The 27,851-nt window shown below is 33.5% G+C and overlaps 1 protein-coding gene across 1 annotated transcript; it reads right to left on the bottom strand.

The window, feature by feature from the left end:
• Positions 1 to 13,876: 13,876 nt before the first annotated feature.
• LOC145000973 (putative trehalose-phosphate phosphatase D) lies at positions 13,877 to 16,513 on the bottom strand. Its single transcript, XM_078960284.1, has 9 exons — positions 16,110 to 16,513; positions 15,875 to 16,015; positions 15,618 to 15,689; positions 15,217 to 15,306; positions 15,042 to 15,098; positions 14,850 to 14,951; positions 14,610 to 14,757; positions 14,343 to 14,506; positions 13,877 to 14,230 (listed from the first exon to the last, which is right to left on the bottom strand). Exons 1-9 carry the CDS (start codon positions 16,395 to 16,397, stop codon positions 14,171 to 14,173), a joined length of 1,122 nt encoding a protein of 373 aa, XP_078816410.1. The 5' UTR covers positions 16,398 to 16,513; the 3' UTR covers positions 13,877 to 14,170.
• Between the last annotated feature and the right edge of the window lie 11,338 nt (positions 16,514 to 27,851).

Raw genomic sequence — 27,851 nt, 5'->3', positions numbered from 1 at the left:
TTGAATTGCATTGAAAGGACAAGTTTTTCTGCAGTAAAATAAATTTTGAGTTTTATCTTATTTATTTATCCTTACAATGGCGTGTATGCAGAATTGATGTTTGTGTATTTCTATTATTAGCAAACTGGATTTGATTCTTAATTGGGTTATTCGTGGAAGTGTCGAGAGTTTACCAAATAGGGACAGTTTCTCATCACCCAAGTTTCAAGTGAATAGAAACTTGGAATCATGCAACGTGTATTTTATGATGAATGAAAAACTTTCACATTTGGGAAATTTAGACTAATTCTTTGACAAAGTGTCAATTGAAGGACTAGGAGATCGAGTACACTAGGTCGTACGTTGACCAAGTCTACCACAAGAGTGACAAAGATATTCGTCATGATTTACTAGAGTTTAGTAAATATGGTTATACTTATAAGATTAAGTATAATTTTGAGTTGATTGAAAGAGTTTCAATCAATTGCAGACCAAATAAGAAGAATCAAGTAGGCAGAAAGATAAAACTCTCTCTATTCTAAGAAGAAGGGAGAGTACCTTTTATTGTGTTTTATGATAAGTCTTAATGAGTAAGAACTACTTCTCAACGTCCCCTAAATGAGTCTTAGTATATATGTATGTCTAAGAAGAGGAATCGAGAATTGTAGAAATGGTTAAATCAAGAAGGCAATCATAATTCGTTCCAATATCAAGTATTAGAGTCAGGATAGTGACTTGAGTGAAAAGTCTTAAGTAGGTTTATAACATTCATCAACTCTAGAATTTGGAAAAGTTTTCTTATTCTTGCACATTTAAAATTGGTAAGTTGTGATGTCTTGGATAAGATAAAGACCAACTAGGACCAATTTCGTGAAGTGTTTTGTCTTGATAAAAGCTACACTAACTCTTGAATATTTTTTTATCAAGAAATGTTTCTGGACAAGAGAACCTTATAAGTGAAGGAGTCAATGGGAGTCTTAAATGTCTTGAAAAGTTTCAAGAAAAAATTCAAGAATAAACCTAGATAATCATCACTAGCACACGACTTGATGTTTATAACCTATCATGGTTGACATACTCTAGTTTCGATGCCATTCCATTTGTGTTAACTATGTATGTGAGTTCTATGAGTTCTCATTTGAACGCATAAAGGCAAGCACCTTGATCAATGGAAAGTACATTCATATGTAAGGGTGAGCTGCTTAACAACCTAGAAGCAATAGTGGGCACTCGTACTGCCATGAGGCAGGAAATTAAGATTGAACAAGTTTTGTCCGTATGAGATGGATTGGTTGCAAACACTGTCTTATGATTGTTTTTATGACAAATTTACATGGATAGGAATGCATACATCATAAAATCTAAGTGTCATAAGGTTTTCCTCCTTCATGAAAATGATCATGAGGAAATGCTTTCACTAAGAGAGATTTTAAGTAGAGATAACAGTTGTGTAAATTGTATTCTCAAATTCGATTATGATTACGACATCCATGTTCATAGTTCGAGTTGTGAGATTTGGCAATTAGTCTGAACATTTGGGACTTAGTAACATAAGGTCTGAATTTGTTTAGACACACATGTAAGCTTTCTAAGAAAAGGTGTATGAGTTTAAGAAGCTTAGATAAATGATTATCAAAGCATCTGGTATTAGAAATATGAACGTAAGGAATTCAATAAGCATTGTTTTCTGGAAGTTCAAATGTTTTCTGAATACATGTCAAAGCTAGTGGGACCATAAGTGTTACGCCAATAAGGAAATAATCATCATGTTAGTGGGAGCATGATTATCATGGTAAGTATTGCAAGTTAGCAATATTAATTATAGAAAGGGATAATGTCATTGTAGGACAATGAGCTTTTGTGATTTGTCCGACTTGACCAATTATGTTTTTTTCTTGCGCATTAGGTCATCTAACTTTTACTGTACATATCAATTAGGTCATTATAGTTAGTTTTTAACCATTCCTCCATTAACTAGTTTTCTAAATTACACGAATGGCCCCTGTGGTTTCAATTTCTTTCATAATTGGTCCTTATTAGCCATGTTTTAAATCACACGACTAAAACTACAACAATTCTGAAACTCTAGGGACCATATTGCAACATTGTCATCGTCTTTCCTAAATTCTTTCGCATTCCAACTTACCCGATGCTCCTTCAAAATTGATCAAATATGTTGAATCTGATAAATTCATTATTATTCATAATTTGTTGGTATTAAGTTATTTTTGATACTTGAAATCCTAATCAAATATCAGTCAATTTCCTAGAGAAATCGTGATGGTTGTTGAAACGGAAGCCAAAAAGATTACCACTGGGGCTAGCGGCGATCCGAAAACTCCGATGATTGATTCTAGATGGAATTCGAGGTTAAACCCAGAAACCACCGAGCTCCGGTCACGGAGAAGGAGAGAGAAACAGATAATCCAATCAAATCTACATTCTCCTTTACTTGAAAGAGAAAAATCACATATTAATTTCAAAATCTCCGGTTCACCACCCAAAAAAGAAATCGAGAATGAAAAGGGTCAGTTTCCAATGAATATGGTGTCACCGAAGAACAGACCTTAGGCTACAAAAACTGTGATCTTCCCGAACCCCCTTTTCCATTCAAAACTGCTTCACAAAACCAACAATTTTTACAGAACAAGGTCGTCGGTGATTACAAGAACCCGTCAGACCATCCCTCACAAGTTTCTAATCAAGACTCCACCACCTCCTGTCGCCATGGTTAAGTTTCAAGTAAATATTCGCAGCCAACGCGAAGAAGAAGACGATGTCACCGCCTAATAACATCTCCACGTCAGCAAAGCTACGGAGGTCGTTTTCACCATCGAGGTTGGAGATTAGATTGCCTTCGCCGTTGATGCTTAGGAAACCACTGATTTGCATATCTCCAACCAGATCCAGGGTGGCTACCTTGTAAAAGATTTTTGTTCGGTTTTCAAATTTTTATATTCATAAAATAACAATAATCTGCAATTTGTTCCCATAATGACAATGTTACACTTTGGACCCTAGAGTTTCGGGATTGTGGTAGTTTTAGTCGTCTGATTTAAATCATGGTTGATAACGACCAATTCCGAAAGAAATGTAAACCATAGGGGGCCATTCCTGTAATTTAGAAAACTAGTTAACGGAGGAATGGTCAAAAACAAACGATAGCGACCTAATTGACATGTACAGTAAAAGTTAGATTACCTAATGCGCAAGAAAAAAACATAATTGGTCAAGTCGGAAAAATCACAAAAGTTCATTGTGCTACAGTGACATTATCCCTTATAGAAAACAAGAGTTATACTTTGCAAAGTCGCAAGGGTTGAAAAGTTGTTTTGCTATAATTAAGGTAGAGAAAATTATGCTTCATTTCAAATCTAAAGGCTTAGATTGTGGAATTATAATAAATTTAGTCAAGGATACATAGTGCATTCTCAAAATTTGATTATGATTACAGCATCCCTCTTCATAGTTCGAATTGTGAGAACATGGCACATAAAATAAAATATTATGGCAAAATACTGATAAAGTATCATGTCTTTATGAGACACATTATGCATCATGTCCCATACGCTTCGGGTATAGGAACAATTGCATATGCTATAATATTTGACCGTTCTAAAATTTTCCAAATGCCAAGGGAATTAAGAGGGAAAAGGGACTAGAACCGGTTTAGACTAAAATAAATAAACAACTATCAAAGGACAATCCAATGTTCCCTGAGGATTGGTCGCTTATGAGTAGTTGGAAGTATAGTATTGGATGGACCATATCGACATTATCATGAATAGATAAGAATCTATTTAGAATGAGTTGTCACATGGAAAATATGGAAATGTTTCCATAATTGTTTTGTAACAATTTCTGATAGAATACTTTGTAATTTCATTGGCCAAGTCTTGGTGACTTTGTGTTGTGACATTACAAAAGGATCATTACATAAAATGTTAGAATCTAGCATATTCTAAAAGTGGAAAGAATTTTGTATTCTTACACTAATGATGAGGATCGGGGATTGTGAAATGAGTTTCATTGGAAAAGTTTTTCAATTGATTTATTTCACAAAGCATGGACCATAGGAAACCAAATTGTGCATACTTGGAGCATGGGACAATTGTGGTTATAATTCAAGTATAAAGTTGATTATCTAAAACACTAAACAATGAATAATGACTAATCAATATGATGATTAAATAAAGGTGTTTAATTTATACTCACAAGTTTGGGGTCATATAAGATTAAGTAGTATCATTGTTTTCTCTTTGCATGTTTTGACTTCCAGAATAACCGGGTTATTCGAACCTCCACAGTCGGTCATACGTTGGAAGTAGGTATGAAGGAAGACTATCATGAATATGTCTGTAGATTCTCTAAAGTGTTTAGGCATAGCGCAAGTTTGCTGCAGAGTTCATGAGTGCTTTGATAAGATTAGAGTATTGGATTAAACCCATGCTCACTTGAATCATTTCATGGACTTATCACAGGTGACTAGTGAAACGATAACATTGTATATTCTTGAAACCCAGACGTGTGAGTTTTTATTTGCTGGTTAGTTGCACATTGATAATAAGTAAATGCACTAGTAACTTGGTGTTATAAAACTTATCGTTGTGTGTGATTCGATCAGTAGGTGCAAGCGAGCATTTGAGTCGAAGTTTATCCATTCCTTTTACCCAAAGTGGGATAAATGCAATATTTGTGGGCCCCTCGATGATTTAGTGATGACACCCTAAGCGCTTGGCCAAGCCGGGACTAAGTTGATGTGTTCAATTATAGTTTGTTGTCAATCGTCGTAACTCAGATGTTAGGAAACAATACATAGACAGAGAAATGGTTTAAATCCATGTGTTGTGTGTATACGATATCTTTAGAATGGAGGAATATATGATTCGTTATCTAAAGGACACATCACTGATAAGATCAGAGTTTGACAGTGGCTTTTGGTAGCTAAAATTTGCTAGTCAGTTTTTGAAGTTATACTTGAAACTATATTTATTAGAATTATCCAAGTGGGAGACTGTTGGATTAGGTGTCTTACCATAACAATAATTGGTATGTACTTGAATTGATAGTAGCAATGTCCTGTTGGGTTGCTTTCAAACCTGGAAATGGAATAGGATAATTGTTGGAGAGAGAAGAATGATTTATTAATTTATTACTTGGTTAATAAATTTATTTGAAATCAAGATAAATGATTTATTAATGTATTATGGATAAAATATATTGATTAGAAATGATATTATTTAATTAATATTTAATCAGAAATTAATTTGGAATTAATTTTAGGAATAAATGAATTAATTGAAACTGCAGCAATCAAAGGTGACAATGTTCAAAAGTTGAGCATTGAAGCCTTCTAGAACCTCCCTTAGAGGTGGGGAACGAAATATAGAGTGTCCTAGGGTTTCCTTAGGCTCTAAGGGTGCCTTGGAAGCCTTAGGGAGGAAGTTATGGGATTAGGGTTATCTAAGATACACCTGCCTTATCCTAAACCTTCCTTATCACCTATATAAACCCCTACAGGGTTGGATTTCGTCTAAGGCACTCCAAGAGAGGCTTATAGCCGAATTTTCTACTTCCCTTCTCTCTCCATAGTAATCCTTCTTTGGTAGGTTTGTTTGTGAGCCATCAGAGGTGCGACACTTGTGGCTCTTGCTACCAAAGTTCAAGATCTTCATGGATTTGATTATTATTACAATATAACAATCAAGGTATGTATCCTAACCCTAATTATATGTTAATTCCAAAAATTAGATGTACCTCCTAGGGTTTTCTAGTTTTTGTGTTCAATGCTTGTATGTCTAATAGTGAAAAACATAGATCCTCCAATTAGGGTTGCATGCACACATAGGATTGTTAGCTATGTATAAAATTTATCAGTTTCAACTCGTCTTATGCTTCAAGGTTACAGAGAGAAAAATAGACAACATTGATTCCAAAGTTCTTATCTAACTCTAAGTATCTCCCCTAGTTATAGGAGAACATTAAAGCATACAAAAAATTACAAAGGACTAGACATTAAGTTTCGACATATAATGCCTTTGTAAAATAACATTACAATTTCGACATCTTACAACCTAATTTTGACCATAACAGTCCACAAACATTTTCATTTTTTGCAAGTGGCTACTGACGGGTTCACTATCCTTCATTCTAGTTGTTATCATTGAAGAGACGATTTCATACCTCTCTTGATGAGCACTCTAATAGTATATTTCCATCAAATCTCGGTGCATCTTCAAAAGGTAAAAGTCCTCATATGACTTTTGGAGTTCAGCCGACCTAGTGGAAACCATGATACAAGCTACCTTGGTGGCATCCTTCTCATGTACCCTAAACTCAGCAATCTCCTCAGGAGTAGCAGAAGACTCATCGATTTCCTTAAGCTCTTTGTCTAGGACATATTCCTTATCCTCATAGCGAGTGACCATCCTGATGTTCGTAATCTAATCATTGAAGTTGGAACCATCAAAGATGACTCTCCCACAGAGGTTCATGAGAGAGAAGGAGCTAGTAGGGTTTGAGCTAGAAGCAGTGTTGGAAGACATCTAAAAAGAATGACAAAGTTTAGATTAGACAAAGAGTCCTCAATATAACACCAAATATGAAATATTAAGACTAGGACCCAACACAATATTTTACAAATTGGAAGAGGGATTATGTAATCCAACTTGCAAAATATTTGAAGGTAGGTCAATAACGATTTACCAATTTCCACCATGAAAAACGAAATAGTTATTAAGTTTTAATTGGATTGAAGCTCCAAGATCCTTTGAATTTCATTGAACTATTCAGTGGCATGTTTAAATATCAATTATTCCCTTCATGTTTGTGACTAGGATGCCGAGGATCACAAACAATGTGTGAATAACCATGTGACTTAACTTGGTACTCTTAACTTTAGCACCTAATCAATCTGCTGGTTAACCACACACGCTCTACCGATCTGTGATAAATATCAAGCTATCTTTGCCACCCTTACTAGTCCATGTTAGCATATCATTTAACCACATATGTTCCACTAACGACTTGGCAAGGTGTATAGTGAAATTTCATGGATTAGCATCAATTTCACATTTACCTAAAGTAACTAAGATTGAGAATTTATAAAAGGTTTGGTTAACTTATAATTACTATTATACTTAATAAGAATTATAGTCCTATCCTACCCGTTCAGCTAACGACCCTCCACCAGTGAAGGAAGTAGTGGGTGAGAGTAGACACCTATTAAATTCTCATTTTATAGGCAGTAACCTTATAAACCCCCCCCCCCCCCCCTCTGATACACCAACTTCGTGAATGAGGCCTACTAACGGTAAGACTAGCTTGATATATATATATATATATATATATATATATATATATATATATATATATATATATATATATATATATATATGTATATATATATATATATATATTAAACTTATAATACTATAAAGTAAAATGGTTGAATTTTAAACTATTAAAATTCAAGGGTTCTAAATTAAAGTATTCTAAAGTGACTTTACAAATTCCAAAACTTGAGGGCAAGTTTTTAAACTATAAAAACTTTAATTTCTGTAACTTGAGAGTTTTAATGACTTTTAAGGAAAAGACTTTTGGAATTCTATAACTTGAAGACAAGTTATGGAGTCCATCAAAAGACATTTAGATCAGCAATTAAACTAACATTAAGTGTCAAATAATATCTATGATCTACCAAAACTCGTAAGAAAGATAATTGACATCAATAATTTTCAAGAAATCATATAAACTAATATAAAACTTGAAACATTGACAATTTTCTTCTAATTGGACAAGCATGATCATTAACATATCAAAAACACAGGTTTCATAGTTCCAAAAACAATTTAGGGTAATGATCCAAATCTAAATGCTAGCTAAAACCCGAAATTCTTCTCACAGATGCATCACCACGTCGTAGTGGGCAGGCAGAAACGAAATTGGCAGATTTTCTCACGTTGAAAAACAATAAATATATAAAGTATAATAGAAAAAAAGTCTAGGCTCTAATGCTGCTGAAGGGTTTTGAGCATTCTAACACTCCTATTGTGTACATGCAACCCTAGATACCTTGGATCTATGTATTCTCTATTATACATGCAAACTTTCAACTTTCCAAGGCATCATCTAAACTAGCATATTATGGAGTATATAAAATACAAAAATCTAGTTGCATAACGTATATTTTCTTGTAGCTTGATTCCTTGGACCTTTAGGAGCCTAGCATCCCAATTGTCATGCCTCAAATACTTCACACAACACCAGCAACAATTGGAAGAACTTGAGAGAAGTTAACTGGCACTCAAAATCGGCTAGCCCTCTTTCCTTTCACTTAAGTGTCGATTTTCGTAGCTATAGGGTTCTTTATATAGTGTGACACAACTAGGGTTACACCATGCAAACCCTAATGTGCATGAATTTCCACATTCCTCATGCTCTGTGGGTTTTAACCTCTATAGAGTATCCATGGGTCACGATATGGGTTTAGCCCAGCATAAAGAATTATGGATCATAAGCCCACCTTATAATAATGAATGATTTATATAATCAATCCCCATTTATTTAATTAGTCTCTTTTGATAACAAAATTAATTCAAAATTAATTCTTGATCAATACTAATTAAATAATATGATTTCATATAAATATATTAGAACTTATAATATATATGAAAAAAATCATAAATATCCTCTCCTCATAAGTTTATCCTTACAAATTGTTCCGGTGTCATGCAACCCAAATGGACCATGTTACTCTCGGGTTAAGTAGATACCAATTATAGTTATGGGCATAGACACTAAATCCAATAGTTTCAACATACGAAATTCTATATATGTAAATATTATAGAAAGAGACTGATTGAGTATCATGTCTTTATGTAACAAAATATGCATCGAATCTAGGGCCGATCCAGACGGTGGGCAACCCGGGCGACCGTCTAGGGTCCACGACCCCTGGGGAACCAAAATTTATGGGCTATATAGTGTATATATATAAAAAAAAAAAATTATTACCAAAATGATTTTTAGGGCCTAAAGTTGGTTCAAACTCAAACTAGCTCAAATGATAAACGATTTGGCTTACTTCTTATTGTTAATTGAATGTGTTTATAGTCAATAATAAATGATATTTTTTTAATCTTTATTATATTTATCTTTAAGGGTCCCTTTTTTTCTTTTCGCCCCGGGCCCCATATACATTTGGACCGGCCCTGATCGAATCCCATATGTCTTGGATATAGGATCAATTGCATATTTCATAATATTCGCATGTTCATATTTCTCCAAATGCCTAGCGCATTAAGAGGGAAAAATGATGAGAACTGGATATGAATAAAGTTGTTAAATAGGCGTGAAAGACAATCTGAGGTTTACCAAAGATTTGTTGCTTGTGGATAGTTGGAAGTACAGTATTAATTTGGATGTACCATATTGGCATGTTCTGAATAGAGATAACTCTTGTTTAGAATTGATAGTCATGTGGAACTATGGAAATGTTTCATTATAAGAGATGGATATTGAGATACATGTGTGAGTTAGAAAGTTTAATCCAAGAAGGATGTTCAAGGAATGCTCTCCGAATGCGATACTTCATTTCCATGTAATTTTTTTATAATCAATCTGAAGTGGAATGTTTTGTAATATCATTGGCAAAGTCTCTATGACTTTGGTGCATAGACACTACTAAAGGATAATTGCATGTAACTTACGACTCCTACTAGATTCTATTAAGAATTGGTATTCTTACACTGGTATTAAGGTTTTGGAGTTGTGAAATGAACATCATTTAAAATGTGTTCAATTGATCTGTTTCAAAAAGAAATGACCATAGATAAATATAGTGTTCGTGTTTGTGCATGGCATGACTAAAGTTTTAATTCAAGTATTTAGTTGGTTGGTCAAAACATTATTCAATGAATAAGGTCTAATTAATATGGTGATTAAATAAACATGTTTTATTTATATTCAAAAGTTTTGAGACCATATTGGATTAGGTTTTTATTGTGTTTCACTTCGCATGTTTTACTTCCCGAATAATAAGGTTATTCAAGCATCCATACTTGATCATACTTTTGGAAGTAAGTAATGAAGTAAGACTGTCATGAATGTGACTGTAGATTGTCTAAGAGCTTAGACATAACACAAGTTTGCTGCATTGTTCATGAGTACTCCTGAAATATGCATTTGATTATTAGATAAACCCTCGCTCGTGAGTTACTTCATGGATTTTATCATGAGTAATTTTGAGATTTTAATATCTTATATTCTTGAAACGGAGACATATGAGTTGTTGTCTATGAGTCGGTTGTGCATTGATAATACGTAAACACATCAGTCACTTGATGTTATAAAAAGTATTTTTTGTGTGTGATTTGATGAGTAAATAGTACAAGCATATAAGTCGATGTTTATCCGTTCCTTTTACCCAAAATGGGATAAAAGTGATATCTATAGGCCCCTGATAATTTAGTGATGACACCCTAAGTGCTTGGCCAAGCCTGGACTAAGTTGATGTGTTCAATTGTAGTCTAAGTCATTCATCATAAATCGAAAGTCGGGAAACAAACCTTGGATAGAGAGATTGATTATAATCGATGTCTCATGTCCATACGATATCTTGTAGAACGGTGGGATATTTGATCACTTATCTAAAGGACATGTCATTGATTAGATCAGAGTTCAACAATGGCTTTTGAAAGCTATGATTGTTGGTCAAATTGTCATTCTTGAAATAATAGTTATTAGTCTTATCCAAGTGGGGGATTGTTCGATTAGGTGTCTAAGCCTATAACTATAATGATATGTACTTGATTTGATAGTAGCATGGTCCTTTTGGGCTGCCTTTACTCGTGCAATATGATAGGATGACTAGTGGAGAGAGAGTAGGATTGATTATTTGAAATAATAAATTGGTGCTCAAAATGATTTTATTAATATATTATAAGATTAATATATTATTTCGAATTCATATTATTAATTAGTATTTAATCATAAATTAACTTGATATTAACTTTGGGATTAACCCATTAACAATGGAGGGGTTGTTTTGCAAAATCATTGATAGTTGCAGAACTGGGCTGTTGGACTTCATAATTATGAGTAGACGAAATCCTATAGGGAGGCTCCATAGATTTCGTCCCATGCCTCATAAGGAGGAGTCCATGGGCTACTTAAACCTTAAGCATGATTTACAGTTTCCTCCATAAACCCTAGCAACCCATAGCTATATAACGAACCCTTACACATGGAATTTTTCGCCCTAGGCTTATAAAACCCTAGTGTAGCCGAAAATTTTTGTCTCTCTTCCCATCCTGTTGCATTGGGTGTTTGTGACTCCATTAGAGGTGCAACTCTTGGGGCACTATGCTTTCAAGAGTCAAGGATCTTCAAATGTATTCTTGTTATTACAATATCACAAGTGAGGTAATATTCTAACCCTAATTTCATATGAATTTTGAATATTGTATGCTAGATCTAGGGTTATTTCTTTGGTGTTCCAATTTGTATTTTCACTAGAGAAAGACTCAGATCCAAAGCAATCAGGGTTGCATGTTCACATAGGAATGTCGATATGCTCATAACCCAACATATATATGATTCGCTTGTGATTTACATGTAAATCACATGTGATTTACATGTGAATCACATGTAATTCATATGTGATTAACTTGTGATTTACATGCGAATCACATGTGATTTACACAAGATTATTATAGTTTTAAATACACTTTATGAATGAAATTATTAGAAATAACATTTGTAATCAAAGTCAATTATCAATTACTTATCCACAAAAAAGTAAAAGCATGTGTAATCATCAAATATAATAAGTTATATGACCACAAAAAAGGTGAAGTTTAATATTAGTTTATTCCATCTTTCTTAAGCTCTCATCTTTTTTTTAGAAGAACGCCACATGTCTTAAGAAAGCCATTTAGTAGTTTTTATGTTAATTAGACATTGAATATCTGTTTATATGGTGATACTTTTAATGATGATAATTAATTGGATATGGTTGAAAAAGTGAATTACAAGTCTTCTAATAGATTCCAAAAGCTTGCAATTACTTAATGCAAGAACTTGGGTAAGGCATTTTGGAAGTGTAGAAAACTGAAATATGGACTATATAAGTTATCCTTTTATAGATGTGAATCATGAAGAAAAGCAATGAATTCAACTATGAGGAGAATATAGAATCAAAGCAATTTTCAAATATGAGCAGCTAACGAAGTAAATAGTTACTACAATCATAAGACTATGATCTATACCTTGGTGACTTCGATTCCAAACTGAAACAATTGAATCCGATTAGCCTTTAGAAATTCCACCTTATGCTCCTGATATGTTTCTGGACACAAATATCTAGAAACACAAAACACCAAAAAAAAAACTGTCGAATTTTCTCTTAAATTAAGCAAGCAAGTTGATCCGAAGCAACCACATTACTAAACATCATTCCAACCGTCAACTGAAAAATCTCGTACTTATCTCCAATTACATATTTAAATTAATTTACGATACTATTCCAACATCACATATAGCTACAGAAAACAGTTGATACATAATTACAGACAAATAGCGATTTACACGATGGAGCGAAGCCATAGGTTTTTAAGAAACAAGAAGTGAGCATTATCGAGGAATCCTAAACGAAATATGCCATTATCAACCATAAAGAAAATAAGTTGAGGCGTTTAGAGCTCTTCCCCATTCAAATCGAAGTTATGAACGGTAGTGGTTAATAGCTTGATGATAGATTGAACTACTTCTATGAAGATTTTCTGGTTTTGCAATGATTTTGAGCCTCGTTACAAAATAAGAAATTGATAATCAACAAAAAAAAAACAAAAACTTCACGAAAAACAGAATTGAGAGGTTTGGAGAAAGAAATCTAAAATCGAGAGGCATACCCTAGGTGATCGGCTTCAATTAAGCTTGGATCATTCGAGGATTAGTGAGCATGGTGGATAGTAGCAGACGGGATGAATGGGAGAGAGAGAGAGAGAGAGAGAGAGAGAGAGAGAGAGATGTGATGATGGGTTGAATTTGATTTAGGGTATAAATTATGTTATCCCAACATGCCCTTGGTTCATTTTACTTTGATACCCTTGCATCTTTCTTTTTCTATGTATTTACAAAAGTGTCATAAATCATCTCTCTCTCTCTCTCTCTGTGTGTGTATGTGTATGTGTGCGTGCGTGTGTGTGTGTGTGTGTATATATATATATATATATATATATATATATATATATATATATATATATATATATATATATATATATATATATATATAACCAAAATATACAACTCTATGTTTAAGTAAATTGCAATTCTTATTGTATTGGATTTTAAGTATTAAGTAATGTATATATTACCTAAATAGATATTTTATCTATTTTGATAAATATTACTTTATGGTACACATCATATTTGTGAAATTGTAATATTGAGAAAAGGTCATGCTAATGGGTCGGGTATTAGGTGGATAGAGGTATAGATTTGTTTATTCAAAACATTGAGTGGTTATTGGAGCAAGGTTTGATGTGTTTTTAAAGGGTTTTGATCAAACTTGATTGGCTCCCCCACAACAACTTTACCCTTTTTTCTATGAGGAAAAATCTCTTAAAATGTATGTTATTAGTTCTGGTTTTTGTGCAAGAAAGGAACTAAATACTTAAATAAGAAATATTGTGTATGTTGTTGAATGTATTGTAGTCGATGTAATAGTTGATACCGACGAATTAACATGTTTCTTGGTAAGGATATACTCACAAGAACCTTGAACATAAATATAATAATCACATCAAAAGTGCCCACATTAACATGAAAATTTACATAATAAAACAAAAGAATCTTTCATAAACTCGTAATCAAGTACAAAATGTATGATTGCATCTACTAAATTACATAATATTTTCATTAACATGAAAATTTACATAATAAAACATCATTTAATAACATAAAATACAAGCCATGCATGTATGAAATTTTTTCATATACGCAATGGAAGATTCTAGAACTTACTCTCATCTTGATCATATAATCACAAAGTGATGTTATTTACAAGATTTTCGTTTTCTATATACCCATGAATCGATCCAAACACAAAACTAAAACACAAACATCATCCCACACTTCTTGAAAACTTCTAGGTGGGAAGTGCATTGCTGTTTTTATCTGCATTAACTCTCTAATGACTGCGTAGAACCCCTCGTTTCCATGTCACCAAACGTTGTAAAAAATGCATAACCTATATATAAACAAAGCAAAATAAATAATTATAGTAAGTGAGTGAAAACAAATTTAATAATTATTCTATAATTGATTTCCTCAATAAAATGTCATTATACGAACTTAATTACCTCAGATGGTTCTTGTAAAGAATAAGTAGCATCAGTTTCTTTAGGTATTTTAGACACCAAAATACCAAATCCGTGTCCTTGTTTACGCAATACCTTGAACGCATCTTCATCTGTACGATCATCTCCTATGTAGATAGGTAAGACATCTTTTGAGTTAGCATAACCTACGAAGCAAAATAAGAAGAGTTAATAACTTAACATATATAAGGTTCTACTTATTATTTTTTTTAATGATTGTTAATTAACAATATTAATGCTTTTAAATACCTAATGATTCCAACAAGAACTCAAGGGCTTTGCCTTTGTCCCACTTGATAGTTGGTCGAATCTCTAGAACTTTTCGGCCTTGAGTCAACCGAAGCTTTGGGTAATCTTTAAGAACAAATTTAACTCGATCTGCTAAATCACTCCAGTTCTGTATACATTAAAAAAATATATATTTTCAGCTTATTGGATAAATTAAGTAAACATTTTTTGTTAATTAAAGTGTTTTAAGTCTGAATATACCTGTTCTTCAACACATCTAAAATGTACAGATAAACAGAACTTGTTGTTTTCCACATTGGCACCTGGGATGTCTTTTGTTTTTTCTAATAGATGCTTGTAAACCTGAAAATAGGAATATTACAATTATATAACTAATAATCATTTTTATATAACTTCTTTTCTTGAAAGATAGATAATGACAATAATAACTACCTCAGCCATCATTGGTAAAAATTCCTTGGCTGGTTGGCATAGCACATTTTGATTACCCTAAAAAGACAATTAGCGCAAAAAATTATAAACAAAATAAACCTCATGTAACACACATTTGATTAAATGTTAAAATGTCAAATAAATCAAGAATATAAATATATAGCTTTGTTCGTACTTTTTGATGCTTGCCAGACGATGGACCCTTGATGTCCATACCATGACTACCCGCGTAGTATAATTCCGATAGTCTTACAAAATTATAAACCTGAAATTCAATAAAATAAAATTATTCAATAACTTCATATGCTAGAAATACATCATATAATTTCCCAGTCCTTTTAATCGTGAATTAACTCTTTTTTTTTTTTAAATATAAAAACATGAAACAAAAAGCAGAGACAAGAGCAAAAAACTTATCAATAATTTACTAATGATTTTTTACAAAAAGAAAACATTTTATACTGTAGTAACAATTATAAAACAAGTGAAAATAAAATGTTGAATTTTTTTTTTATCTAGATAACTACAAATTTGACACCTATAATTAAGTCAACCAAATTAAATAGATGAATATACCTTGGCTCTGCACCTCCCGCTAACAATGGCTGTTGGAAAGTACTTTGCAACATTCTTCACTGCTTCTCTCATCTGTTGTCACCATTAGTTTCAGTTTAGAGACAGAAACACACACAAGATTCTTTATATATATATATATATATATATATATATATATATATATATATATATATATATATATATATATATATATATATACACAGAGAGAGAGGGAGAGAGAGAGAGAGAGAGAGAGAGAGAGAGAGAGAGAAGGGAACCTCAGGAGCCATGTAAGCTTGATCAGGGTTCGGAACAATGGGAGACAAAGTGCCATCATAATCAAGAAAAATCACAACTTGTTTCATCTTTGCAGCACTCATGATCTCTTCAAACACACCCAATGCTGAAGGATGCTTCATCTGTTTCGAAAAAATAATCAGTTTAATTATATATTCTTAGGTTGCCGGAACTGTAAAACTGACGAACATATAGATTAGAGGCAGGAAGACTTACAATCCAGGCTTTCTTATCTTCTGTATCTTCAGAAGAGTTTCTGGTCGGAGAAGATGCTCTCATAGCATCGACCCATGCAATGTTCTTGGCCAATCCAGCATGTCCTCCGGCTGAGGAGGCGGCTGTTTCGATAGTACTCTTGGGGAACTTGTTTCTTGAAAACAAAGTGATGTTATAAGGAGAACTGGGAACCGAGGGGGAATAGAGAGAGGAACTATTGACGGCCACCGTGATAGCCATGCCAATGGCGGACTGCGTGTCGGAAACCACCGCATTTGGATTAGTCATTTTGATGAAATGGAGAGAGTGGAAAATGGGTATTTAAAGATTTCGAAAAAGAGTGGGAGAAATGAAGAGGAAAAGAGGGAAACACGCAATGGACTCGGCGGAGGAGGAATGAGGAGGTGTGGGATGTTGAAGGGGCGAATTTATAAGTAAATTTCATGGGAGAAATGGAGGAAGCATCCTTCTCTACTTTTTTTTTTTTTTTTTTTTTTTTTGGCGAGTGAAAAAGGCATTTGGTAAAGTGGTGGTGGGACCATTTGAGGTTCATAAAATCAGATTTGTTAATTTAATTTTTAATTGATTAGAACAAGTTAATTGGATTCTCTTTTCTAAATTATTTTCATTAACTCAAGTATTTTATTTTTGTTTGTTATTTTAATACTATTGAAAACAAGTTAATTGGATTCTATTTTGTTAAAAAAATACTTTATGTATGTGCAGATTTTATTTAAAACAAAAACTATATATATATATATATATATATATATATATATATATATATATATATATATATATATATATATATATATATATATATATATATATATATATATATATATGAACCAAAAAACCAATATTTTCTTTAGATTTTTAGAGTTTAATTTTTATCAAAGAAAAAAAAAATACACAAATCTCGTGTCATTTTTCCATTAATATAATATTGAAAAAAAATATATTAAATTTTTTTTTTCGTCAAATTGAAAGTGTGAATCTTTGCAAATTCACAATGTGAGTCTGAATTCACATGATAAATCCGAAAAATATATAATTTATTTTTTAGTATTGACAGTGTGAAGTTATGAATTTTGATATTTTTAGTTATTTTCCCGATAAATAATAGTCTCTAAAACATGGAAAAAAAATGTATCTGTATGTATACAACACGACAAGATGACGTGTTTTATTAATAAACAAAAAAACGAACTAATTAAAAATCGACTAACAATAAATTAGACGACATACATACCTCAATATACCAATTAATTTACTTAATTAATATTTAATCATATATAACATGTCAAATATAAAAAAAAAAACGACAAACAAATGCCAAATAATGCCAATTTTCTGATGAATTTTTGAACATGAACACTACACGACACCACATCGTGTTTTTTATACTTGACACGAACAAGAATTCAAATTTCAATTTTATTTGAATTTTGTTTCGTGTCATGTATTTTTATCGTGTCTTTTCATCATTTGTCACATAATATATATATATATATATATATATATATATATATATATATATATATATATATATATATATATATATATATATATATATATATATATATAGGTAATTTTTTAAAACATTTCGTTTTGTAGTTTAACCGTTCTAAAAAAATAAAATATATAATTTTTAGCTTTCATCAATCAACTTTCAAATTATCCATTACTATTACATCATCTTATAAGAGATTTATATAGCATCAACAAATTATGTACAAATAGAAATATCAAATAGTATTACTATGTGTACCACTCACTCACATAAATCGCCACATCATGAAGAGGTAGACAGACACGATTACACTCACATGTGAGGAGTACACAATGCAATTGGGGAATACATTTAGAATTTCTGGTATCAAAACTCCAAATTAGGGTGAATTAGGTGAGATATGCCTACTAGTACGTGAACTTTTATTGAAATTAAAATAGATATTCGAAGTTGTGAAAACTTAAATATGGATATGTTGTTGTAAATATATTACTTTGTAATCGGATTATATCCTAGGTTAATACAATATTTTATAAACATGTTTTCTTAGAAATGTATAATATAACACATCTCAAAATCTCAATAAGTTTTTGCAAGTAGATTAGTTTGATAATAATCCATATAGCATGTGTAACGATTAAGATCGTAAACAAACTAAACGTTGAGTGAACTATTTGTTGGGAAGTTAATTTATGTATGTTTATTTAATAAATGAGCAAATCTAAACTAGATTTTTCATTCATCTATTTAAACCAACGAATATGAACAATGGTACCGTTAGTTTCATAATTTATGTTTGTTTGCTTATATTTAATTATTGTATTATTATATTACATTATATATAATTATAAACCCAAATAGAATGAAAGTATAGTTTCTTTAGGATTGTTTGACAATTCTTGATTGATCAAATGAGATTGAGTCAATGTCTGATTGAATAAAACTCAACTTCTTGTCAAACTCAATAAGAAGCATATCATATGCTATAAGACCAGATTAAAGGTTTCTATTGATAGTATCAAACAATCTAAATTGAATCAGGCTAAACTTAACCTCTTACCAAACTTAGTTAAAAACATATCAAATACTCTATTAGAATAATTTAAATTATACACTTCCAAATTTCCTAAAAATATCAAAATTAGCTTTTTTAAAATCATATCAAAATTAGCATTTTAAAAACACGTTAAGTGTTTAAGATCAACATTAATGGTTCTTAATTAGGATGTTTATGTTCATATATTTGTTTATTTATGTTCGTTTGTGTTCGTGTATATTTTTATTTATGAACAAAATTTTTTATTTATGTTTGTTATTTAACAAATTATATTGTTTGTATTTGGTTGTTTTTGTATGTTAATGTGTTAAAAAGCCATTAACAAATAAACACAAATAATTTAATTTGATAAATGAACAAGCATAAATCAATAAATAAGATCATTCATTTATCTAGTTGTGTTCGTTTGTCCAAGTAATTAAAGAGAAAAAAATAAATAAAGCTTTATGTATGTTTATTCGTTTTATTTATAACCACGTTAACAATAACGATGAAGAAATTGGTGATTGCTTACGCTCGAAAAGTTTCTAGACTGCCAATATTCTTTCCTAGAATTGCAATTGATATATCTAAAAGCATATATTCTTTTTTACTAATAATGTAGGCTGTTATAGCATTATTTTTATTATAAATTTTCAAATTTTGAGTTTAACATATGTGCTTATTTTGACTAATGTTTACGTTGTATAAAGTTACAACAAACATGATACCTTAAAAAAAACTCTATTTTCATCTCGTTGTTTCATTTTGTAGAAATAGACTTTAACAATTAAAGAGTATTCAAATGAAATAAAAGATTAGTTTGTCACACGCTTTCATTTTATATTTTCAAACTTTAAGATCCCTCTCAACTTTGATGTTTTACAATCATATTTATTATGCAAACATATGTATAAAAAGTAACTTATCATAACACTTAAAATTCAATGCCCTTTGTGAGAACAAGGATCTAATTGCGTATGGACAAGGATTAAAATCTCAAACCTTGAGTTAATGTTTAAGATCAATGTTTGATTCTGATTAAGTATTCGAGTCAAGTCTGGTAAGACCAATCGAGACTGAAGAGAAAGATCAACAAAGTACTTCTAGTATTAAACATGAAATTATGAGTAAAATCAAAGTAAAGATAATAAATGAACACAAGGAATGTTTGAATGATTGATTTGAGAGAAAAGTGAAAGTGAAGTAAATGTGAATATATATATATATATATATATATATATATATATATATATATATATATATATATATATATATATATATATATATCTTTGGTGCAACAATCCATCTACTATTCTTGTCAATAAACAATCCTTATATAGGAGAAAGTGGTAAAATGTACAAACCAAAATACATACACATGACCGCATAAAAGAGTCACTTCTGACACTTTGATTATCCCGTTTGACAAAAAGACTAAGCCCTATGTACTGTTACATCATGTAACAGAAAAGAATAATTAATGCTTAGATAGATGCACTATCTAGGAAGAATTCTTCACTTCGAACCATGATCTCTATCGCGGACACCAACTTCATCTCTATCCACAAACAGATCTCGTACCTCATCCCACTTCGGACCTAAGACTTAGTTCGAAACATCCAATGTTTAGATATTGCTTGAGGTTCACCTTCAAGTTCCAACAATCTCCCTAAGTGAACTTAGCAATCCACTCAGCTTAGTTCGAATCTTCTTTGATGAATATATACACCCTGTATAACCAATCTCTAACTTCAATGTACCACCGCAGCTGACTTATGAACTTGGCTTTTACATGTTCTGGTGCTTCGGACTTGGATGCACGATTGAAGAATTTCTGAAGCGTTTTAGGGGGGACAAAATGTTTGTCGACGACTCGGAAGAAGTCCTTTTTGTATGTTTTTCTTTTAAGATAGATAAATCCAAGAACTAATTCGTCAATTGGTCCCTCTGCCAGTATATCAGCTTCCGAAAACTTGAAGTCAATTTTGCCCAATTGTTTTTCGGTTCTGAATAGATGTCCCAATTCGAACTCACACCGACAGAATTCAGCTACATAGTCTTAGAGGAAGCTTAGAGAAGCATGGTAAGCTCCCATGCTAATATCATCGACTTGGTGGCTTATGAAGTGTATAGCTATTTTCAGGAAGTCTTTTGGATTGACTGATGGAAAGTCGTCGCCAGAGATTGTCTTTTGAGTTGGTTTGCTTTCAAAGATTTTGTATCAGAACAACACACAGTCCACATCAAACTTGGTTAGGACTTTCCTTCCAAAACCAGAAATTTTGTTGATCATTTTCCGAGACCAAACTTCTTTTTAAGGAAGAGTGTTCTTGGAGTAGAAGGTCTCTAGTCGTTTACGTTCTATTCGGATGATCATTTAAGGATCATCTTCGTGGTGGAGAGGAACGAACTTTGTTTAAAACTTATTGTAAGGAGAGAGAGGCAGATCGATTTGGTCCGACTCTTGATCAGGAATATAATAGTACGTAAAAGGCACTATATCGATATCATGAATGACCCCTTCGCGGCAAAGAGGATAAAGCCCCAGCATCAGATGTGACAACCCGATATTTCAACTCTTTGTAATGATCTAATAGGTCAAGTATTGTAACCACTTATGAGTAATAAAATGTATAAATAAGTTCTACTTAATTTCCCTCTATGATTTAATGTCTCTGAACCATGATCGTGCGTAAAAAGATCGCCCAAATCCGAATTCAGATAGCGAAGTTATGAGTTTTTAAAGAAATTCCTTAAAAACGATGGATTGGTATTAAATAATAAAAACAATAATAAAAATAATTTCGGAATTTGCCGACGGAATCTAAACGAAAGTTGTAGATCGTAGTCTCACCTTCGCGGGGATATAAAGAACGTCGAAAACGGAGTTCGTATGAAAGAGATATGAATTTTTGAAGTTTGATAAATAATTTAAATATAAATTTTATTAAAAGTTCGGTATTATCCGAGGGAGGAGTCAGCCTTGGGCTGAGGTACGCGCCGCGTACGCTCGAACGCCCCGCGTACCCGAATGGAGGGTCTCGGATCGACCACGTCGCCTATGCGAAGCTACCGACCCGTCCCATCCGACCCGCGAACCCAGGAACCCGTCCCGTCCGAAGTGCGTAAGCGATGACGTACGGGTACGCGCTGCGTACGCCCGTACGCCCCGCGTTCGGAGGCGGTTCAGCAACTCAATAAATAGCATGCGAGCTTTTCCGAAAATATTGTTCATTTCCTCTCTTTCTCTCCCGATCTTGCCTCGATTTCCGTGCCCGTTCAAACCCGAAGCTCTGGCCTTTTTGCTCAAGTCCCGAGGGTCGATTTTACTCCCGAGATTCCCGAGAATCCCGAGAAAAATCCGTTTCGCGAGACGAAACTCTGCCCGGTTTTCGAGCTCGCTATCTTCGAATTTCCAAGTGAGTTTCATACCCCTTAATCAACCGTTTTAATTATTCTAAATACTTTTAAATGCTTTATGGGGGGGAATACAAGTTAAACACTTATAGTTATTGTTTCAGTCACATGTGACGGTATTAATCACATGTGATTAATAACTAAGAAACCAATGATTTTATCACTGTGCAAACGGTTTTACTCCAAAATGTTTTACAAACTCTTTTATTTATCAAATGCTTTATTGTAAACTTGGTTTTACTACTTATAAATTTGCATGCCTATATATGTATAGCTGTATAAATAATGTTTAAAGGGCTCAGGAAAGCCACCTATCCTATTTCCTTTTCCTCGATTTGGATGTGGTCTGGTGGAATTTAGGGTGACTATCCGAGGGTCGTTTCAATATTAGTTATATGTCATATATACGTGTTTAGACATAAAAGTACTTCCAATTTTCATGCTTATCAAAACATCATTTGTATGTTACCATCGGGGTAACACGGGATCATACTACTACGATTTCTAGATCAACGAGTCAGTTCATTCATGAGTCATTATTCATTACTAAGAGAACATATACAACGATACTAGAACGAGTAATATTTTATTACAAACACACGAATACTTTAACAATTGTGATCCACTGTATGGGTTCATGTCTTAATTGTCATGACCCGGGTTGTAGCCAGAGTCTCTTGGAGGGAGAGCGTTGAGTTTGCGTATAGATCTATACTGGATTGACTATCCTACACCTTTCTGTTAGCTACAGTGGGACCGGCAGGTCTACGGGTGCCAAACGTCATAACCTATTTTTCGACTAAACGTTGTCGATGTTACCAGTCAATAGTATGGTGCAACTTATCACACGATACCTTAATATAAACCCGGTTTAAGGTAGTTAGTACCACAGTAGTTCATATAAAACGAAACTACCGTACTACAATAAATTACCCATTACATTTTGGTGATAGTCTCACCTAAACTTAAATGTACAAACTATATTTTGTTAAATGATAGTTACACTTGGGAAATTTCACACTTTTACATCAAACGAGCATACAAACTGTTAAGCCTTGATAAAGGGCTACCTTTATACTTTGAACAGAAAATATAGGTTTTTCTGAGAGATTCAAACGTTTACAAACACTTACATACATTTACAACTCATACTTGCAGCAGGTTCAAAACGTTTTTGATAAATGAACCTCGACACTAAAATACTTATGAACTCACCAGCTTAATGCTGACAAACTCTTTCAAAATAACTTGTATTCTCAGGTCATCAGTAGACAGGTACCGATGCTAGCTTTTGAGAAGATGGAGCGCATTTAAGTCTCATCATACTATTTTGATTTATTATATTTTGGTGTCTAAAACTGTACGGAACACACTTGTATTAAAATGTTTATATTTAATGCAATGGATGATGTTGTTTGCTTATTTACAATTACTGTGTTGTGATACTACACATGACGTCCTCCGCCCCAGAACGTTTCCGCCATTATTGGTTTTGGGGTGTGACATCAGATCAGGATTGTCTTTGAGGGCTTGAATCCAGATGCTTTCCTCAAGGTCTTGGTTTAATTCTTCCTGAGACCAGCCACTTTTTTCTTTCATGGGAGGTTCGGAGTAGGGAATTATAGCGATGGGCTTCTTTCCCTTATCTTGTTGTTTGTTGAGGACAGAGAAGATGTGTTGCATGTTTTCATCGATGACAAATTTCAGAAGAGAGGAAGGTAGGGGCTCTTCCTGAATATCATCATGCTTCCGAAGATGGGAGCTATCTCGATAGGAGCAATTTTTGGAGATGCGGTCAAAGGAAGCATTGATGTGGAGGCTCGAAAGGATTCAACGACTAGTTTGGATTTACCCTTGGCTACCTCTATGCTTCGTTGAAATGCATCATCCAGGGTTGATGGCTATGACACTACTGACCAAATCTGTTGCTCTTCCTCATAGAGCACCTTAGCTAGAAAATTTTCCTGGGATGGAAGCCCAATGATGGAATTAGTAATATACATGTCATCATCATCATCACTTGGAGAACCTGAAAGAATCTGCAAAGATTGTTTAGAATTTTCATCTCGAAGTCTGAAGTTAGAGACAGGTTTCCAGGGTTGAGTTCTCCAGCTTGGTCCTTCTCCCTCTCTTGCAATAGAGGATACTACAACCGGTGCAAGCAACGTAGAAGCCTTAAGTTCCGAGAAACGTTCGAACACCTTTTGAAAACTTTGAATCATATGAGAGTCAGAGTGTCATAAGCTTCAGTTGTGGGAGCCTGAGCTTTGAGATGATCAAAGAGGGCTAAAATAATGGCCAGCATCTCGTCAAATTTGTGGTTCAGAACATCCACAATGTTCCAGCATGCCTGAGAAGCTTGATAAGCACTTGCATGATGATGGGATTCATTTCATCTTTCTTCCAGATTTGTTTCTCAAAACGTTGTATTTGTTTCTCATGACGAACAAGAGTTTGTTTAATGAGATCGTTGGTGGTGCCTACTAAATCGTCATGAACTTTGAGCATCTTGGTGATTGGGTTGAGATAGTGATCAACAGAGGCATCATACCCTTGTTCCACTTCCTCAATAGTGTGCTTGAGTTAGAGAGACATGATCTGATCAAGATGGGCTTCTTTTTCAGCAACAGTGGGTCCAAACATGTTTGTTTCAAACAGGGATTTGAGGATGTCATTAGGATTGAAATCCAGTCCAAAAACTTTATCATCAATCTTGGCATTTAGTCTGACCACATAAGGTTCTATGGAACCAACCTTTTTAATGGTGTTAGAGCATTATCTCGGAGTTCCAGGAGGGAAAAAGCATCAACGTAATTTCCTGCGGATGATCCTATGTCCGAAGTGGAGGTCCGAGACTTATTTTTGCCATCTCCTTTATTCACTGGAGGTTCCAAGGTGGGGCTAGGATTGTTTGTAGTAGCTGCATTGTCTTGCTTGGGAGTGGACTCTGTTTCAGCTTTGAGATATATCTAAGTATTATCATCAATTTTGATCTCTTCATCAATTGGTTCCGAAGAGGAAGAGGATAGTGTGAATAAAAATTAGGTCGTGTAGTAAATTTCTTTGATAAAACGAAGAAAGAGGTGAACCGAGGAACAACAGAAATCGAGGCTCATTCATCGTCGAACATGACCTCTTCTAAATGTTCTTCATTTGGATCGGAGTGAATAACATCATTATGTTGACTCTTGGAAGGATTGTTAGTGTTGATGTTGCCGTGAGTCTCTCCAGATGTAAACTCGAGATCTGCTACATCATCTGTTGGAGCAATAAAGGGAAAGTTTCTTTGAATGTTAATGTTTGTCATTGAGATATGAGTTGCTTCAACTTGAGGTCTGGTGAGTTCAGGGTGCCTTGAAAGAGCCCTGTTAACAAAATCTTCCCACAACGGATCACTAGTTCCTGGTCGTCCTGTACCCTCACCTGGTATCATACTAGTTGAGGCATCCAAGGGTGGAGGGACTAGTCCCACCTCGGAATGCTTGGGGTCCAAAACAGGGATCTCGGAACATGCTTATGCAAAAAGAATTTGATTTTCCAAAGAGACATGTAGGTTTGTTCGAGGGGTGTAAGGAACTTTGATCAACACCAGTAACACCTTGTTGGAAAGGTGAGGGTGGACTGTATGGAGACTCCCTGTGTGTGTGTGTGCTTGTGATTTTGAAACTTCAAGGGGTACCTTGGAATAGTGGGTAGGAGGGGAGGAACCAACTTTGGTTCTCTTTTTGGCTTTAGGCTTTGAGGGAGAAGTCTTATGCTTGGCATACTTCTTTTTCTTACCTCCCGATGGAACTACCTTGGCCATGTCCGAGATAGGCTAAATTGAGACATGAGTGGATTATGTTGGGCTATACACAATCGAAGTCTGTATATGTTGTTTTAAATGAATGGAATCGGATGGTAGAATGGCTACCATATGTTCTGGTAAATGTCTAATAGGACCAAAAGACGTTTGGTCTAGAAGGAAATAAGATTTGATAGTTTTAAAAGTAAGAAGTACCTCTTCCGAAATAGAGCTGATGGGAATGGGCCCAGTTCGTTCTCTATATAGTTGTTGGATAGTTAGAAGATGTCCTCTTTTGAATCTTATTAACCTTTATCCATTTCGGTTTGGATTTAAGAGCTATGTGTTTCATCTTTCTACTCCTGGAAATTGAGAGTAAAGAATATTCATGGGTGGTAAGTAAGATTCAATTGACTCTATCTCTTCCATAGGCTCGCTTTCTTCCTTTGGTTCACTCTCTTCCCATTCTTTGAAAGGTAATGGTGCTCCATTGTCACAAGGTATTAGATGGAATGTATTTGGATTTATAGGGTAGTAAGGATAGCCTGCCAACATAAGGAATGCAACTTCTTGCTCCTCATCTGTATCTTTTATGATTATCCATTCTTAAGAATGAGCCATGTCGAATACCTATACATTTTGAATCACCAATTGTTTAGTGTATCAAATATTACCTCCAATTTGAATAGTCCGTATGATCTGATCATGATAAAATGTAGTTGCGCACCTAGACCTAGTTGTGATAGGATCTATGTACATATGAACTTTAGTTGGAATATTTGATCTAAATCCTTGAGACCAAAAACATTCCGGGTGTTAAGGTGTATTCTCATTGTGGGTCGGAGTCTTATTACATGACTCTATATTTCTTATTTGTTGTATGAACGCTCTATTTAATTATTGTTTGTTACTTCATGTATATCTGATAAGGCACCAGTCAGTCAGGACAATCGAAAGGGCAACAGTCCGAAGGGACATGTCTATCCTGCTATCACTCCCGTAAGTAGTCCTTTAGTAGAATAATTAATATTACGTTTTAGTATAGGTTAAGGCGTATACCTAAACCTAATTGAGTAAGCTCTAAACTATATTCGTGCTTTCCTAAGAAAGTACTAGTTCACTATAGTTAATAGCTCTAATATCAATCTGTCACACCCCCAACCGTCGGCAGAAACAACGGACAGTTTAACGTCATTTCTTGTATCATAATTATATAACATACATTGAACAATACTAAAGAATTTTATAAACTACATACCTTTATTGATGTTTGAAAGATACATTATTGTTGTTTCCTAGTACTTATTACACGATATTCGTCATAAGGTATTAGAAGGAAGGTAGTTGGATTTATAGGGTAGTAAGGATCGCCTTCCAACATAAGGAATGAAGCTTCCTGCTCCTCATCTATATCTTCTATGATTATCCATTCTCAAAAATGATCCATGTCGAATTGTTATGCATTTTGGATCACCAAGTGTTTATTATCTCAAATATTACTTCCAATTTGAATATTTCATATGATCTGATCATAATAAAAATGTAATTTCACACCTATACCTAGTTATTATAGGTTCTAGACATATATAAACTTTAGTTGGAATGTTTGATGTAAATCCCCGAGTTCAAAAACATTTCGGGTGTTAAGGTGTATTTTAATTGCGGGTCGGAGTCTTTATATATGACTCTATGTTTCTTATTTGTTCTATTAATGCTCTATTTAGTTATTGTTAGTTACTTCATGTTTATCTGATAAGGCACCAACCAGTCAGGACAGTCGAAAGAGCATGTTCATTTTAGCATATAGCCGTTCTGAAATCCAATAGTCCAAAGTGACATGTCTATCTTGCCATCGCTCCCGTAAGTAGTCCTTTAGTAGGATAATTAATAATATTTTTTACTGTAGCTTAAGGGATATACCTAAACCTAATAGAGTAAGCCCTAAACTATATTCATGCTTTGCTAAGAAAGTACTAGTTCACTATAGTT

This window comes from Lactuca saligna, chromosome 6 (assembly GCF_052625555.1).
Source record: "Lactuca saligna cultivar CGN05327 chromosome 6, ASM5262555v1, whole genome shotgun sequence".
NCBI classification, from domain to species: domain Eukaryota; kingdom Viridiplantae; phylum Streptophyta; class Magnoliopsida; order Asterales; family Asteraceae; genus Lactuca; species Lactuca saligna.
This window is presented reverse-complemented; position numbering and strand designations above follow the sequence as displayed.

What these genes read in the sequence shown, in the direction of transcription:
- LOC145000973 (XM_078960284.1), bottom strand. Translation starts at nt 16,397, where the DNA reads ATGACTAATCCAAATGCGGTGGTTTCCGACACGCAGTCCGCCATTGGC. An exon ending in TTTTACCAATGATGGCTGAG is followed by an intron (nt 14,952 to 15,041) that starts GTAGTTATTATT and finishes TCCTATTTTCAG; the next exon opens with GTTTACAAGCATCTATTAGA. An exon ending in TTAGATGTGTTGAAGAACAG is followed by an intron (nt 14,758 to 14,849) that starts GTATATTCAGAC and finishes TAATGTATACAG; the next exon opens with AACTGGAGTGATTTAGCAGA.